This window comes from Piliocolobus tephrosceles, chromosome 2, assembly GCF_002776525.5.
Source record: "Piliocolobus tephrosceles isolate RC106 chromosome 2, ASM277652v3, whole genome shotgun sequence".
NCBI classification, from domain to species: domain Eukaryota; kingdom Metazoa; phylum Chordata; class Mammalia; order Primates; family Cercopithecidae; genus Piliocolobus; species Piliocolobus tephrosceles.
In genome coordinates, this window is record NC_045435.1 from 160,972,760 (window position 1) to 160,985,181 (window position 12,422).

General features: G+C 39.1%; 1 protein-coding gene across 3 annotated transcripts in view; it reads right to left on the reverse strand.

The window, feature by feature from the left end:
• The window catches only part of CEP70 (centrosomal protein 70), a 128,213-nt gene extending 116,097 nt beyond the window's left edge, over nt 1-12,116 (reverse strand). The window contains exons 1-3 of one of the 3 annotated variants that reach the window (XM_023187880.2): nt 11,960-12,008; nt 9,612-9,714; nt 6,479-6,501 (exon numbers count right to left, since the gene is read on the reverse strand). In XM_023187880.2, coding sequence (XP_023043648.1) covers nt 6,479-6,494 — 16 coding nt within the window. In that variant the 5' untranslated portion in view covers nt 6,495-6,501; nt 9,612-9,714; nt 11,960-12,008. Of the gene's footprint in view, nt 1-6,478; nt 6,502-9,611; nt 9,715-11,959 lie in introns of all 3 variants that reach the window. The other 2 variants (XM_023187881.2, XM_023187883.2) reach the window with 2 other exon arrangements.
• Nucleotides 12,117-12,422: the final 306 nt, after the last annotated feature.

Sequence of the window (12,422 nt, forward strand, 5' to 3'; positions counted from 1 at the left end):
AGACAAACAAGGTCATTACATAATCATAAATAGGCCAATTCAGCAAGAGTATGTAACAACTGTAAATATTATACACCCAACACTGGAGTACCCAGATATATAAAGCAAATATTACCAGAGCTCAAGAGAGATAAATCCCAATACAATAATATTTGAAGACTTCAACACTACAGTTTCATCAGACAGATCATCCAGACATAAAATCAACAAAGAATCATCTGACTTAATTTGCACTATAGAACAAATGGACCTAATAGATATTTACAGATGTTTCATCCAATGGCTGAAGAATACACATTCTTCTCCTCAGTACATGGATCATTCTCAAGTATGGACCATAGGTTAGGCCACAAAACAAGTGTTAAAACATTAAAAACAAACTGGAATAACATAAAGTATCTTCTCTGACCACAATGGAATAAAACTAGAAATCAGTAACAAGAGGAATTTGGGAAACTATTCAAACATATGGAAATTAATCAATAGGCTCCTGAATCATCAGTGGGTCAATGAAGAGATTAAGAAGGAAACTGAAAAATTTCTTGAAACAAATGATAATGGAAACAGAACATACCAAAACCTATGGGATACAGTGAAAACAGTACTGAGAGAAATTTATAGCTGTAAGTGCCTATATGAAAAAGAAAAACTTCAAATAAACAACCTAATGATGCATCTTAAAGAACTAGAAAAGCAAGAGCAAACCAAACTGAAAGTAGAAAAAATAATAAAGATTACATCAAAAATAAATGAAATTGAAACAAATAAAACAAGACATAAGGACAATGAAACAAAAAGTTGGTTTTTTGAAAAGATGTAGAAAACTGCCAAACTCTTAGGCAGACTAATGAAGAAAAAAGAGAAAAGACTCAAATAAAATCAGAGATGACAAAGGAGACATTACAATCAATATTGCAGAAATACAAAGGATCATTAGAGCCTACTAGAAGCAACTATATGCCAATAAACTAGAAAATCTAGAAGAAATGGATAAATTCCTAGACACATACAACCTACTAACATTGAACCACAAAGAATCCAAAACCTGAACAGATCAGTAACAATAACAACATTGAAGCTATAATAAAAAGTCCTCCAGCAAAGAAAAGCCTGGGACTTGATGGCTTCACTGCTGAATGCTACCAAACATTTAAAGAACTAATACCAACCCTACTCAAACTACTCTGAAGAATGGAAGAGGAGGGAATACATCCAAACTCATTCTCTATGGCCAGTATTACCCTGATACCAAAACTAGACAAAGACATATCAAAAAAAGAGAGAGGAAAAAAAAAAAAACCTACAGGCCAATATCCCTGATTAATATTGATGCAAAAATCCTCAACAAAATACTAGCAAACCAAATTCAACAACACATTAAAAAGATAATTCACCATGACTAAGTGGGATTTATCCCAGGGATTGCAAGGATGATTCAACATATGCAAATCAATCAATGTAATACATCATATCAACAGAATGAAAGACAAAAACCATATGATCATTTCAACTGACGCTGAAAAAGCACTCGATAAAATTCAACATCCCTTCGTGATTTAAAAAAAAACAAAAACAAAAACTTAAGAAAACTGAATATAAAAGGAACATACCTCCACATAATAAAAGCCATATATGATAGACCCACAGGCAGTATTATACTGAATCGGGAAAAACTGAAAGCCTTTCCTCTAAGATCTGGAACAGAACAAGGATAAAAAATTGACAAACCTTTAGCCAGACTAATGAAGGAAAAAAGATTCAAACAAAATCAGAGATAAAAAAGGACTGGACTGGAATTGCTCTAGCTAGGACTGGAATTGCTCTAGTTAGAGATGAAAAAGGACTGGAATTGCTCTAGCTAGCAGTTAGACAAGAGAAAGGGAAAAAAGGGCATCAAAATTTGAAATAAGTCAAATTACCCTTGTCTGCATGCGGTATGATCTTATATTTGGAAAAACCTGAAGACTCCACCAAAAAGCTACTTGAACTGATAAATTCAGTAAAGCTGCAAGATACAAAATCAGCTTACAAAAATCAGTAGCATTTCTACAAAATAACAATGACAATCTGAAAAAGAAATCAAAACAGTAATCCCATTTACAATAGCCACAAAGAAAATTAAACACCTAGGAATTAACTGAACCAATGAAGTAAAACATCTCTACAATGAAAATTATAAAATACTGATGACAGAAGTTGAAGAGGCCACAAAAAATGAAAAGATATTCCGTGTTCATAGATTGAAACAATCAATATTGTTAAAATATCTATACTACTCAAAGCAATCTACTGATTCAATGCAAATGCCTAGCAAAATACCAATAACATTCTTCACAGAAATAGACAAAATAATCCTAAAATTTATATGGAACCACAAAAGACCCAGAATAGCCAAAGCTATCCTGAGCAAAAAGAATAAAACTGGAGGAATCACATTAACTGATTTCAAATTATATTACAGAGTTACATTAACCAAAACAGCATACTACGGCCACAAAAACAGACATAGACCAACGGAACAGAACAGAAAACCCAGAAACAAATCCACATACTGACAGTGAACTCATTACTGACAAAGGTGCCAAGAACATACACTGGGGAAAGGAAAGTCTCTGCAATGAATGGTGCAGGGAAACTGGATATGGATATGCAGAAGAATGGAACTAGACCCCTATCTCTCACCATATACAAAAATCAAATAAAAATGAATCAAGACTTAAATCTAAGCCCTCAAACTATGAAAGTACTACAAAAAAATGGAGGAAACTCTCCAGGACATTGGATTGGGCAAAGATTTCTTGAGCACAGGCAACCAAAGCAAAAATAGGCAAGTGGGATCACATTGAGTTGAAAAGCTTCTAAACAGCAAAGGAAACAACAAAGTGAAGAGACGACCCACAGAATGGGAGAAAATATTTGTAAACTAACCTTCTGACAAGTGTTAATAACCAGGATGTATAAGGATCTCAGACAACTTTTTTTTTTTTTTTTTTTTTTTGAGTCTCACTCTGTCGCCCAGGCTGGAGTGCAGTGGCACAATCTCGGCTCAATGCAGCCTCCGCCTCCTGGGTTCAAGTGATTCTCTTGCCTCATCCTCCTGAGTAGCTGAGATTACAGGCACATGCCACCACACCTGGCCAATTTTTTATATTTTTGGTAGGAAATCAGCATATTAAAGAGATATCTGCACTCTCATGTTTACTGGAACATTATTCACAAAAGCCAAGATTTGGAAGCAACCCAAGCGTCCGTCCACAGACAAATGGACAAAGAAAATGTGGCCAGGCGCGGTGGCTCAAGCCTGTAATCCCAGCACTTTGGGGGGCCGAGACGGGCGGATCACGAGGTCAGGAGATCGAGACCATCCTGGCTAACACGGTGAAACCCCGTCTCTACTAAAAAAATACAAGAAACTAGCTGGGCGAGGTGGCCGGTGCCTGTAGTCCCAGCCACTGGGGAGCTGAAGCAGGAGAATGGCGTAAACCCGGGAGGCGGAGCTTGCAGTGAGTGGAGATCCAGCCACTGCACTCCAGCCTGGGTGACAGAGTAAGACTCCGTCTCAAAAAAAAAAAAAAGAAAAGAAAAGAAAATCTGGTACATATACATAACGGAGTACTACTCAGCCATAAAAAAAGAATGAGATCCTGTCATTTGCAACAACATGGATGTAACTGGAAGTCATTATGTTAAGTGAAATAAGCCAGGCACAGAAAGACAAACATCGCATGTTCTCATTTATTTGTGGGATCCAAAAATCCAAACAATTGAACTCATGGAGACAGAGACTATAAGAATGGTTACAAAGGCGGGGAAGAGTAACAGATGGGCTGAGAGGAAGAGTGGATGGTCAATGGGTACAAAAAAATAGAATAAGATCTAGTATTTGCTAGTACAATGGGTTGACTATATTCAATAATAATATAATTGCACACTTTTAAGTACCTAAAAGACAATAATTAGATTGTTTATAACACAAAGGATAAATGCTTAAGATGGTGGATGCCTCATTTACCCTGATATGATTACTATATATTATATGCCTGTATCAAAATATCCCGTGTAACCCATCAATATACACATCTATGCACCCATGAAATTAAAAAATTTTTAAATTGTAAAAGTTCATATTAAAAAAGAGAATAATATCTCTACAGACAAGAAAAATGTACTAGAAAGACATGCTCACAAAAAAGATAGTAACTATAACCTCTATATTAAAACAAACTAAAATACATGGATAACTCTGTAATACATGAACAACATAATTAGAAATAAGAAAAACTTGGAAATGAATTGATAGAATCTAGAAATTAGTAACTTTTAAAAACTATTTCTGAAATGAAGATTAAAGAAGGAAAATGAATGAGTAAAGACTACAGACAATGCCTTAAGAGAAATAGAGATTAAAAGGAAAACAATTTTAAAAATTAAAAAGAAATGAAGAAGAAATATGAAAATGACAAAGATAGGCAAAGAAGCTCAAACATACACATAATAGTGGTAATTGAAAAAGAAAACTAAAACAACAGAACCAATTTTAAAAAACTATAATTCAGGAAACTTTCCTGATTTTAAAATTCATACAGAGCTGCAAAAGACTTATTTTTTTTTTTTTTTTTTTGAGACGGAGTCTCGCTCTGTCGCCTGGGCGGGAGTGCAGTGGCCGGATCTCAGCTCACTGCAAGCTCCGCCTCCCGGGTTCCCGCCATTCTCCTGCCTCAGCCTCCCAAATAGCTGGGACTACAGGCGCCAGCCACCTCGCCCGGCTAGCTTTTTGTATTTTTTAGTAGAGACAGGGTTTCACCGTGTTAGCCAGGATAGTCTCAAACTCCTGACCTCGTGATCCGCCCGTCTCGGCCTCCCAAAGTGCTGGGATTACAGGCTTGAGCCACCACGCCCGGCCTAAAAGACTTATAATAGCCAAAATAACTTTGAAAAAGAACAGGCTGTCCATGGTGGTTCACACCTGTAATCCCAGCACTTTGGGAGGCTGAGGCAGGAGGATGGTTTGAGGTCCAGGAGTTCAAGACCAGACTGGGAAATACAGCAAGACCCCATCTCTACAAAAAAAATAAAGATTAGTCAGGCATTGTGGCATGAACCTGTAGTCCTAGCTACTTACATGGCTGAGGTGGGAAGACAACTTGAACCCAGGAGTTTAATCAGTGAGCTATGATTGTGCCACTGCACACTAGGCTGGGTGACAAAGTAAGACCCTATCTCTAAATTAATAAATGAATGAATGAAAAAGAAGAACAAAGTTGAAGGACTAATACTACATCATTTCAAGGTTTATAAAGCTACAGTAATCAAGACAATATAGCATTGATATCAAGGTAGACAAACAGATTAATGAAACAAAATAGAGTCCAGAAACAGACTCATACATATATGGACAACTAATTTTCACCAAAGATATGAAGGTAATTTAGCAGGAAAATGAGTTTTTTTTTTTTTTCAATAAATGATGCTAGAACAATGGGATGGCCATATATTAAAAAAAAAAAAAAAAAAAAAAAGAAAGAAAGAAAGAAAGAAAAAGGACTTTCAGCCATATCTCACACCATATACCAAAAATTAAAATGAGGCCGGGCGCGGTGGCTCAAGCCTGTAATCCCAGCACTTTGGGAGGCCGAGACGGGCGGATCACGAGGTCAGGAGATCGAGACCATCCTGGCTAAAACGGTGAAACCCCGTCTCTACTAAAAATACAAAAACTAGCTGGGCGAGGTGGCGGGCGCCTGTAGTCTCAGCTACTGGGGAGGCTGAGGCAGGAGAATGGCATAAACCCGGGAGGCGGAGCTTGCAGTGAGCTGAGATCCGGCCACTGCACTCCAGTCCGGGCGACAGAGCAAGACTCCGCCTCAAAAAAAAAAAAAAAAAAAAAAATTAAAGTGAATGACATAAATCTAAAACTTAAAATCACAACATGTCTAGAAAAACACAGAAAAACTGTATGACCTTGAGTTAGGCAAACATGTCTATGATATGACACCAAAAGCATGATACAATTCAAGAACAAATGGGGCTTCATAAAAATAATGTCTGCTCTTTAAAAGGTACCATTCTGAGAATGAAAAAAGAAACCACATACTCAGAGAAAATAATCAGGAATCAGAAAAGGTTCATAGCCAGAATATATAAGGAACTCTCAAAACTCAGTAAGGAAGTTAACATCAACAAAAAGTAAACAATGGAACTTAAAAATGGTCAAAAAATTTCAATAGACATTTCACAAAAGACATACAGATGGCAAGTAGGCACACAAAAAGATGCTAAACATTGTTAGGAGGGAAATGCACATTAAAACACACGATGTGACACCACTACACATATTAGAATGGCTAAGAATGACTATACCAAGTGTTTTCGAGGATGTGAGGGAACTAGAACTCTCATATACTGCTGATCGGAATTTAAACTAGTACAATCACTTTGTAAATCACTTTGGCTATTTCTTAAAAGGTTAAGCACTTACCATAAGACCCAGCCATGCAATTCCTAGAATTCACCCAAGAGAAATGAAAGCATTATGTCCATGCAAAGACTCTACACAAATGTTCATAAGAGCTTTATCTATAATAGCCAGAAACTGGAAACAACTCAAATGTCCAGCAGCAGGTGAACAGACAAACTGTGGGTTATCCATTGGATGTAATATCCCTCAGCAATAAAAAAGAATATGTGCAACATGGATAAATGTCAAAATAATTATGCTGAAAGTCAGCCATAAAATAGTACATACTACAACATTCCATTTATATAAAATTCTAGAAAATGAAAACCAACCTGTGGTGATAGAAAGCAGATCAGTGGTTGCTGAGAGAATTGGAGGCTAGACACAGAGACTACTAATGAGAACAAGGGAGTTTGGGGGAATGATGGATATACTGATAATCCTGATTGGGGTGATGGTTTCGTTTCATAGGTGTATATGTATGTCAAAACTTATATTTTATACTACATATGTGCAGCTTGTTGTATATTAAATATATCTCAATAAAGCTGTTTTAAAAATAAAGTTTTCCTGAAATTTAAAAAAAGATTTGAAACTACAAATGTAAAGAAAATATCAAGTACCTGAGAATACTGACTGAAAACAACTGACACAGTGATACATTCTAATATTATTACCAGACTTTAATGACAAAGAAAAAATGTGACTAGGCATAGTGGCTCATGCCTGTAATCCCAGCACTTTGGGAGGCTGAGGCAGGTGGATCACTTGAGCCTGGGCTCATGACCAGCCTGGACAACATGGCAAAACTCTGTCTCTCAAAAAAAAAAAAAATTAGCTGGGCGTGGCAGCAAACATCTGTAGTCCTAGCTACTCAGGAGGCTGAGGTGGGAGGACTGCTTGAACCCAGGAGGTGGAGGCTGCAGTGAGCCAAGTTCATACTACTGCACTACAGCCAGGGTGATAGAGTAAGACTGTATCTCAAAAAGAAAAAAAACAAAATAAATTATTTGGTCATCTACCAAAAAAAAAAAACCCACATGACTTACAAGAAGAAGAAAAATTAGATAATAATCTGACTTTGATACCAATACTTTATTCCAGAAGAAAAAGGAGTAATGTATTTAAGAAATTCAAGGAAAAGAAGTGTGAGCCAAAGACTTTATATCTGCAAAATCGACTTTCAAGTATAAAAAGAACAAACTTTTATCAATATATAAGAACTCAGACAATATTCCTTCCTAAGGAATCTAAACAATGTATTAGCATCAGGTAGCCAAAATGCCTACAGAGACCTCAGCATAAACACTGGTGGTATACATTAAATATATGAATAGAACTAATAGGCTAAGAGGGAAAAAGCAGAACATGAAATGGCTATATATTCTGACAATGCAGATAGAGCAAAACTGTTAGAGAAGAAAAAATGGGAAGAACATAAGCAAAAAAAAAAGGTTTAATGTTTTCAGTAATCATACTGATGATGATTTTAGAAATATAGTTCTGATACAGTCATATGTATAATACAGAATAATGAGTAAATATGGAATATTCTATTATCTCCTATATTCTTGAGAATCATGATTCTCAGTATGGAAAAAAAGAGTTAAGGTTGTGATAGAGAAGTTGTTAAATAAAAGCTCTGTAGTCTCAATCTGAAGACTGGCAGCAGAACACATTAGGTATCTTTTAACATGTATGTCTATAGATATATATAGGTATCCTAGCTCTGTCTACTGAAACACCTGAAACAGTGACTAACTCAGGATCTTTAGCATCAGACTGTAACTGTATCATTTCCCTCTAAAAGAAACCAGGGCATTTTAAAGAAATGGCTGATTTTATATCTGCGATAGGAATTGTTCAATATATTGTATAACAAGGAAGCTATCAAAAACTAGGAGGCCAGGCTCATGGTGCAGCTTGGCCAACATGGTGATACCCCGTTTCTACTAAAAATACACACACGAAAAAATAGCCGGTCCTCGTGGTGTGTGCCTGTAATCCCAGCTATTTAGGAGGCTGAGACAGGAGAATCACTTGAACCCAGAAGATGGAGGTTGCAGAGAGCTGAGACTGCGCCACTGCACTCCAACCTGGACAACAGAGTGAGACTCCATCTCAAAAAAAACCCACAAAAAACAGAGAAGTGATTACTACAAAACTATAAAACCCAGAAGAATGGCGACTAAATGGGAACACAGGAGTTTTGACTGGGATAGGGTAACAGAGAGGATCTGGCATAGCTGAATGGTATGGTCTTGTAATAATTTATTAAGCTATACATTTGGTATGTGATTTATAATAAAAATTTCATTTTACAATAAACATATTTTGTTAAATAACAAAAACAGCAAAGTAAAGGAAATGCTAATCAAAAGAAAGCTGGTACAGGTTGAACATTCCTAATATGAATATTTGAAACCCAAAATGCTCCAAAATCCAAAACTTTTGAGCACCAACTTGACGCCACAAGTAGAAAATTCCACACCTGACCTTATGTAACAGGTCACGGTCAAAACTTCGTTTCATGCATAAAACTATTAAAAACGTATAAAATCAGCTTCAGGCTATGTGTATAAGGCGTATATGAAACAATAAATGAATTTTGTGTTTAGAGTTACCCAACTCTAAACAAGATAACTCATGTATATACAAATATTCCAATTTTTTTTTTTAATCCAAAAGTCCAAAACATAGTTCCAAGCATTGCAGATAAGGCATACTCAACCTGTACAGCTCTGTAGCCAGACTGCCTGGGTTCAAATCATGGATTCTGCCACACAGCCAAGAGAGTACACTACTAATCTCTGTGTGCTTCAATTTCCTCAACATAAAACGAGGATAATAAAAGTACTCAGCTGAAAAGTTAAAGATTAGGAGAGTTAATATAGAAAGAACATAAAGCATTGCCTGGCACACAGCAGGATGGAGACAGTGATTAGAGTTGGTGATTAGCTTTCTGTGTTATCTTAAGTAGGTACTTAACCTCTCTGAGCTTCAGATTCTTTGCTAAGTTGTAAAATATCTACCTGATAGGATTATCAGGAAGTCAAAAGGAAATATATGTAATGAACCTAGTATATTACTCAATAAATTACATACTTCTCCGTGGTCTCCCAACATCTGGAGTCATCCGTTACATTAGACATACCTCAGTCATAGCATACTACTCTTGCACTTTACACCTGGTCATTCAGGTTGATCGCAATGAAATGATCACCCAACGAGTCTCATGTCTGAGACTGGATCTTCATCTAGGTTTCAAAAAGATAAAAAGAAGAAAATCTTGAAATGTTCAACCTCCTACTAAGAATGGTCTTGTGTTACTCCCAGAGCAGGCATCCATGGTACTGGTAATCACAGATAAACCAGGCACAGCTGAAATAACTGCTAATGCCCTTCCCAGCTCACCACCATACACCTCTTCCCTTCTCTTCTCTCCCCTTATCTTTCCTCTCCCTACCTTGTTAAGACATTTAACTGCGTATCCAAATCTATCATCATCTATCATCAGTTCTGACTTCTGGCTCCACAGGTAGGATATTCTCATTTGCAAGGATACTAAAATGAAGCATCCTCAGACAAACTACAACTGATCACAAAAGCAAACACAGGAACAAAACTACTCCTCATTTGCACCTGTGACCAAACCCTCCTTTTCAGAGGTCCATTCTATGAAATTAACGGGCCAATAGTTTGCAGTAGCCTTTTCCCCACTACAGGCTGTCCCAACTTCCAGGACAAAGGTCTGGAACTTTTAAAGTCACAGGAAGAGACCAAATGCTTTCTAGGGCCAAAACAGAAGCTACAGCTTTAATTAGTGTCATAATACACTTAAAATAAGATGGTAGAGGTAGGAGTTGTCTTGTACATGGCATAGTAAGCCAGGCATAGAAAAGCAAAAACATAATGGTATCTTCTGACACTTTCTAGGTTTCCCGAGCGTTTCAGCCAAATTGCCCTTTATAGGTCTGAAGTCCCTTGTAACATGCTCCATACCTTAAAATTTAATTATCTTTTCACCATTTGGGGTCGGGGAGGGGAGCTGACAATAAACCATGGCCAGCAACTGTTCCTTCTCAACTGAATCACACCAAAATCTGTAAGCGTCTTCAAAAGCATATACTTCAAATTATTGCAATAAATGAACACGTAACCCTTTCGAAGTCTCTATTCCTTATTAAATGCAAAAGCTCTATTCTGAAAATATGGCAACTTGCTGTTTAATGTTCCTAAGAAAGAGCTGAACCTACCCCAAATAGGAAAGAGAGTTAAAATGGAATGTCATCTCAACCAAATCATTCTGTCTCGGGAGAGGTGACATGAAGGGGCAGAACCTTGCTTTGAAGCAAAAGCTGTAGGGAAAACTCCAAGTCAGTCACCTCTTCCCCAAAAGGCAGGGTTAGGGGAGGCCAGAGTCTACTTGGCAATATTTAAAGTACAAAACTCATTGCAGAGGCTTGAAACCAATATGGATAATGCCTGCACAGTGTTTAATATAATATACATACATACATACATATATATATATATATTTATACAGAACCTCGCTCTCCAGGCTGGAGTGCAGTGGCGCGATCTCAGCTCCCAGCAACCTCCGCCTCCCGAGTTCAAGCGATTCTCCTGCCTCAGCCTCCCGAGTTGCTGGATTACAGGCGCGCACCACCACGCCCAGCTAATTTTTGTATTTTTAGTAGAGACGTGGTGGTTTCACCATGTTGGCCAGGGTGGTCTTGAACTCCTGACCTCAGGTGATCCGCTCACCTCGGCATCCCAAAGTGCTGAGATTACAGGTGTGAGCCACCGCGCCCGGCCTGTTTAATATTAACAGTGATTGAAACACTGATGGAAAAACAGTGGCAGTAAAAAAAGAAACTCAGGTCTCACTGTTACAGGTGTCTTAGCCTTCCGACATTTTTCACCTTGAAAAACTCCTATTAGGCCCTGTATAAAGTCAGAGGTCTCCTGAATCCGGAATGAGGTTAATTAACCGGAGAAAGAGATACTCGCCTGTGCTATTCGCCTAACCGCCCCCTTCTGCTCCGAGTCCTCACTCCCCAAACAACCTTCGCGGTTGTTTGACACAAACAGGGCGCTTCAGTCCGGGTCGATTTTGGGGGATGCAGTAATTACCTACAGCTTAAATCGAACCTGTGCCCGGTGTGACTCTAAGCTTTACTCTTACTGCCTCATTTAACCCTCACAACCACCTTGTAAGGCGAGAATTACCAGCTTTAGTATACAAACAAAGAATTCGAGGCGCTGAGACTTTAAATGAGAAGCCAAAGAACACAAAGCCTGGGGAGCTGGGACTGCACGCAGGTTTGTCCGATCTTCAAACCCTTACGCAGGGACTTTTAATTGGCGCGACCCTATCCCAGGCGGCTCCTCCCTGACAAGGGTCAGTCTGACCACTTTTAGGCCCAGGTGAGGTCAAGTCCGGGGTGCTCCGAGAAGGGGCTCACGACGACGCCTCTGGGAGCCCCGAGCGCCACTCACCTTCTTCAGTCACCGCCTCCCATCAGCAGCCAGCCCCGCCCGGCTAGGCTGGGATTACTACATCAGGCCCCGCCTCCGCGACGGTTACCGCCGCCTGGGAAGGGCGGCCAATCGAGCCCGAGCGCGTCGAGGGCCAGCCCCTCTTTAGTCTGCGAATGCACCCTAACGATTCTCTCCAGCCTCACCCGGAAGCTGGGTCCGCCCCGCGCCCTCCGGTTGGCTCAGCTACTGGGGGCGGGGCTTACCGTAAACGCAGGCGTCGGTGCGACGTGCTCGTCGTGGGCCAGCTGGCGCTTCCATCGCTCTCCTTGGGTACCCTGTCACTTATACGGAGTCTTATTTGCCTGGAAGATGTCAGACATACTTGTGGCCGTGGGTGAAAGTGAAGCCTGGGTTACCTGGCCACCGGAGACTGCCCTCTCTCTTGCCCCCTACCCCGCCGCGACTACGAGCTCTTGCTGGG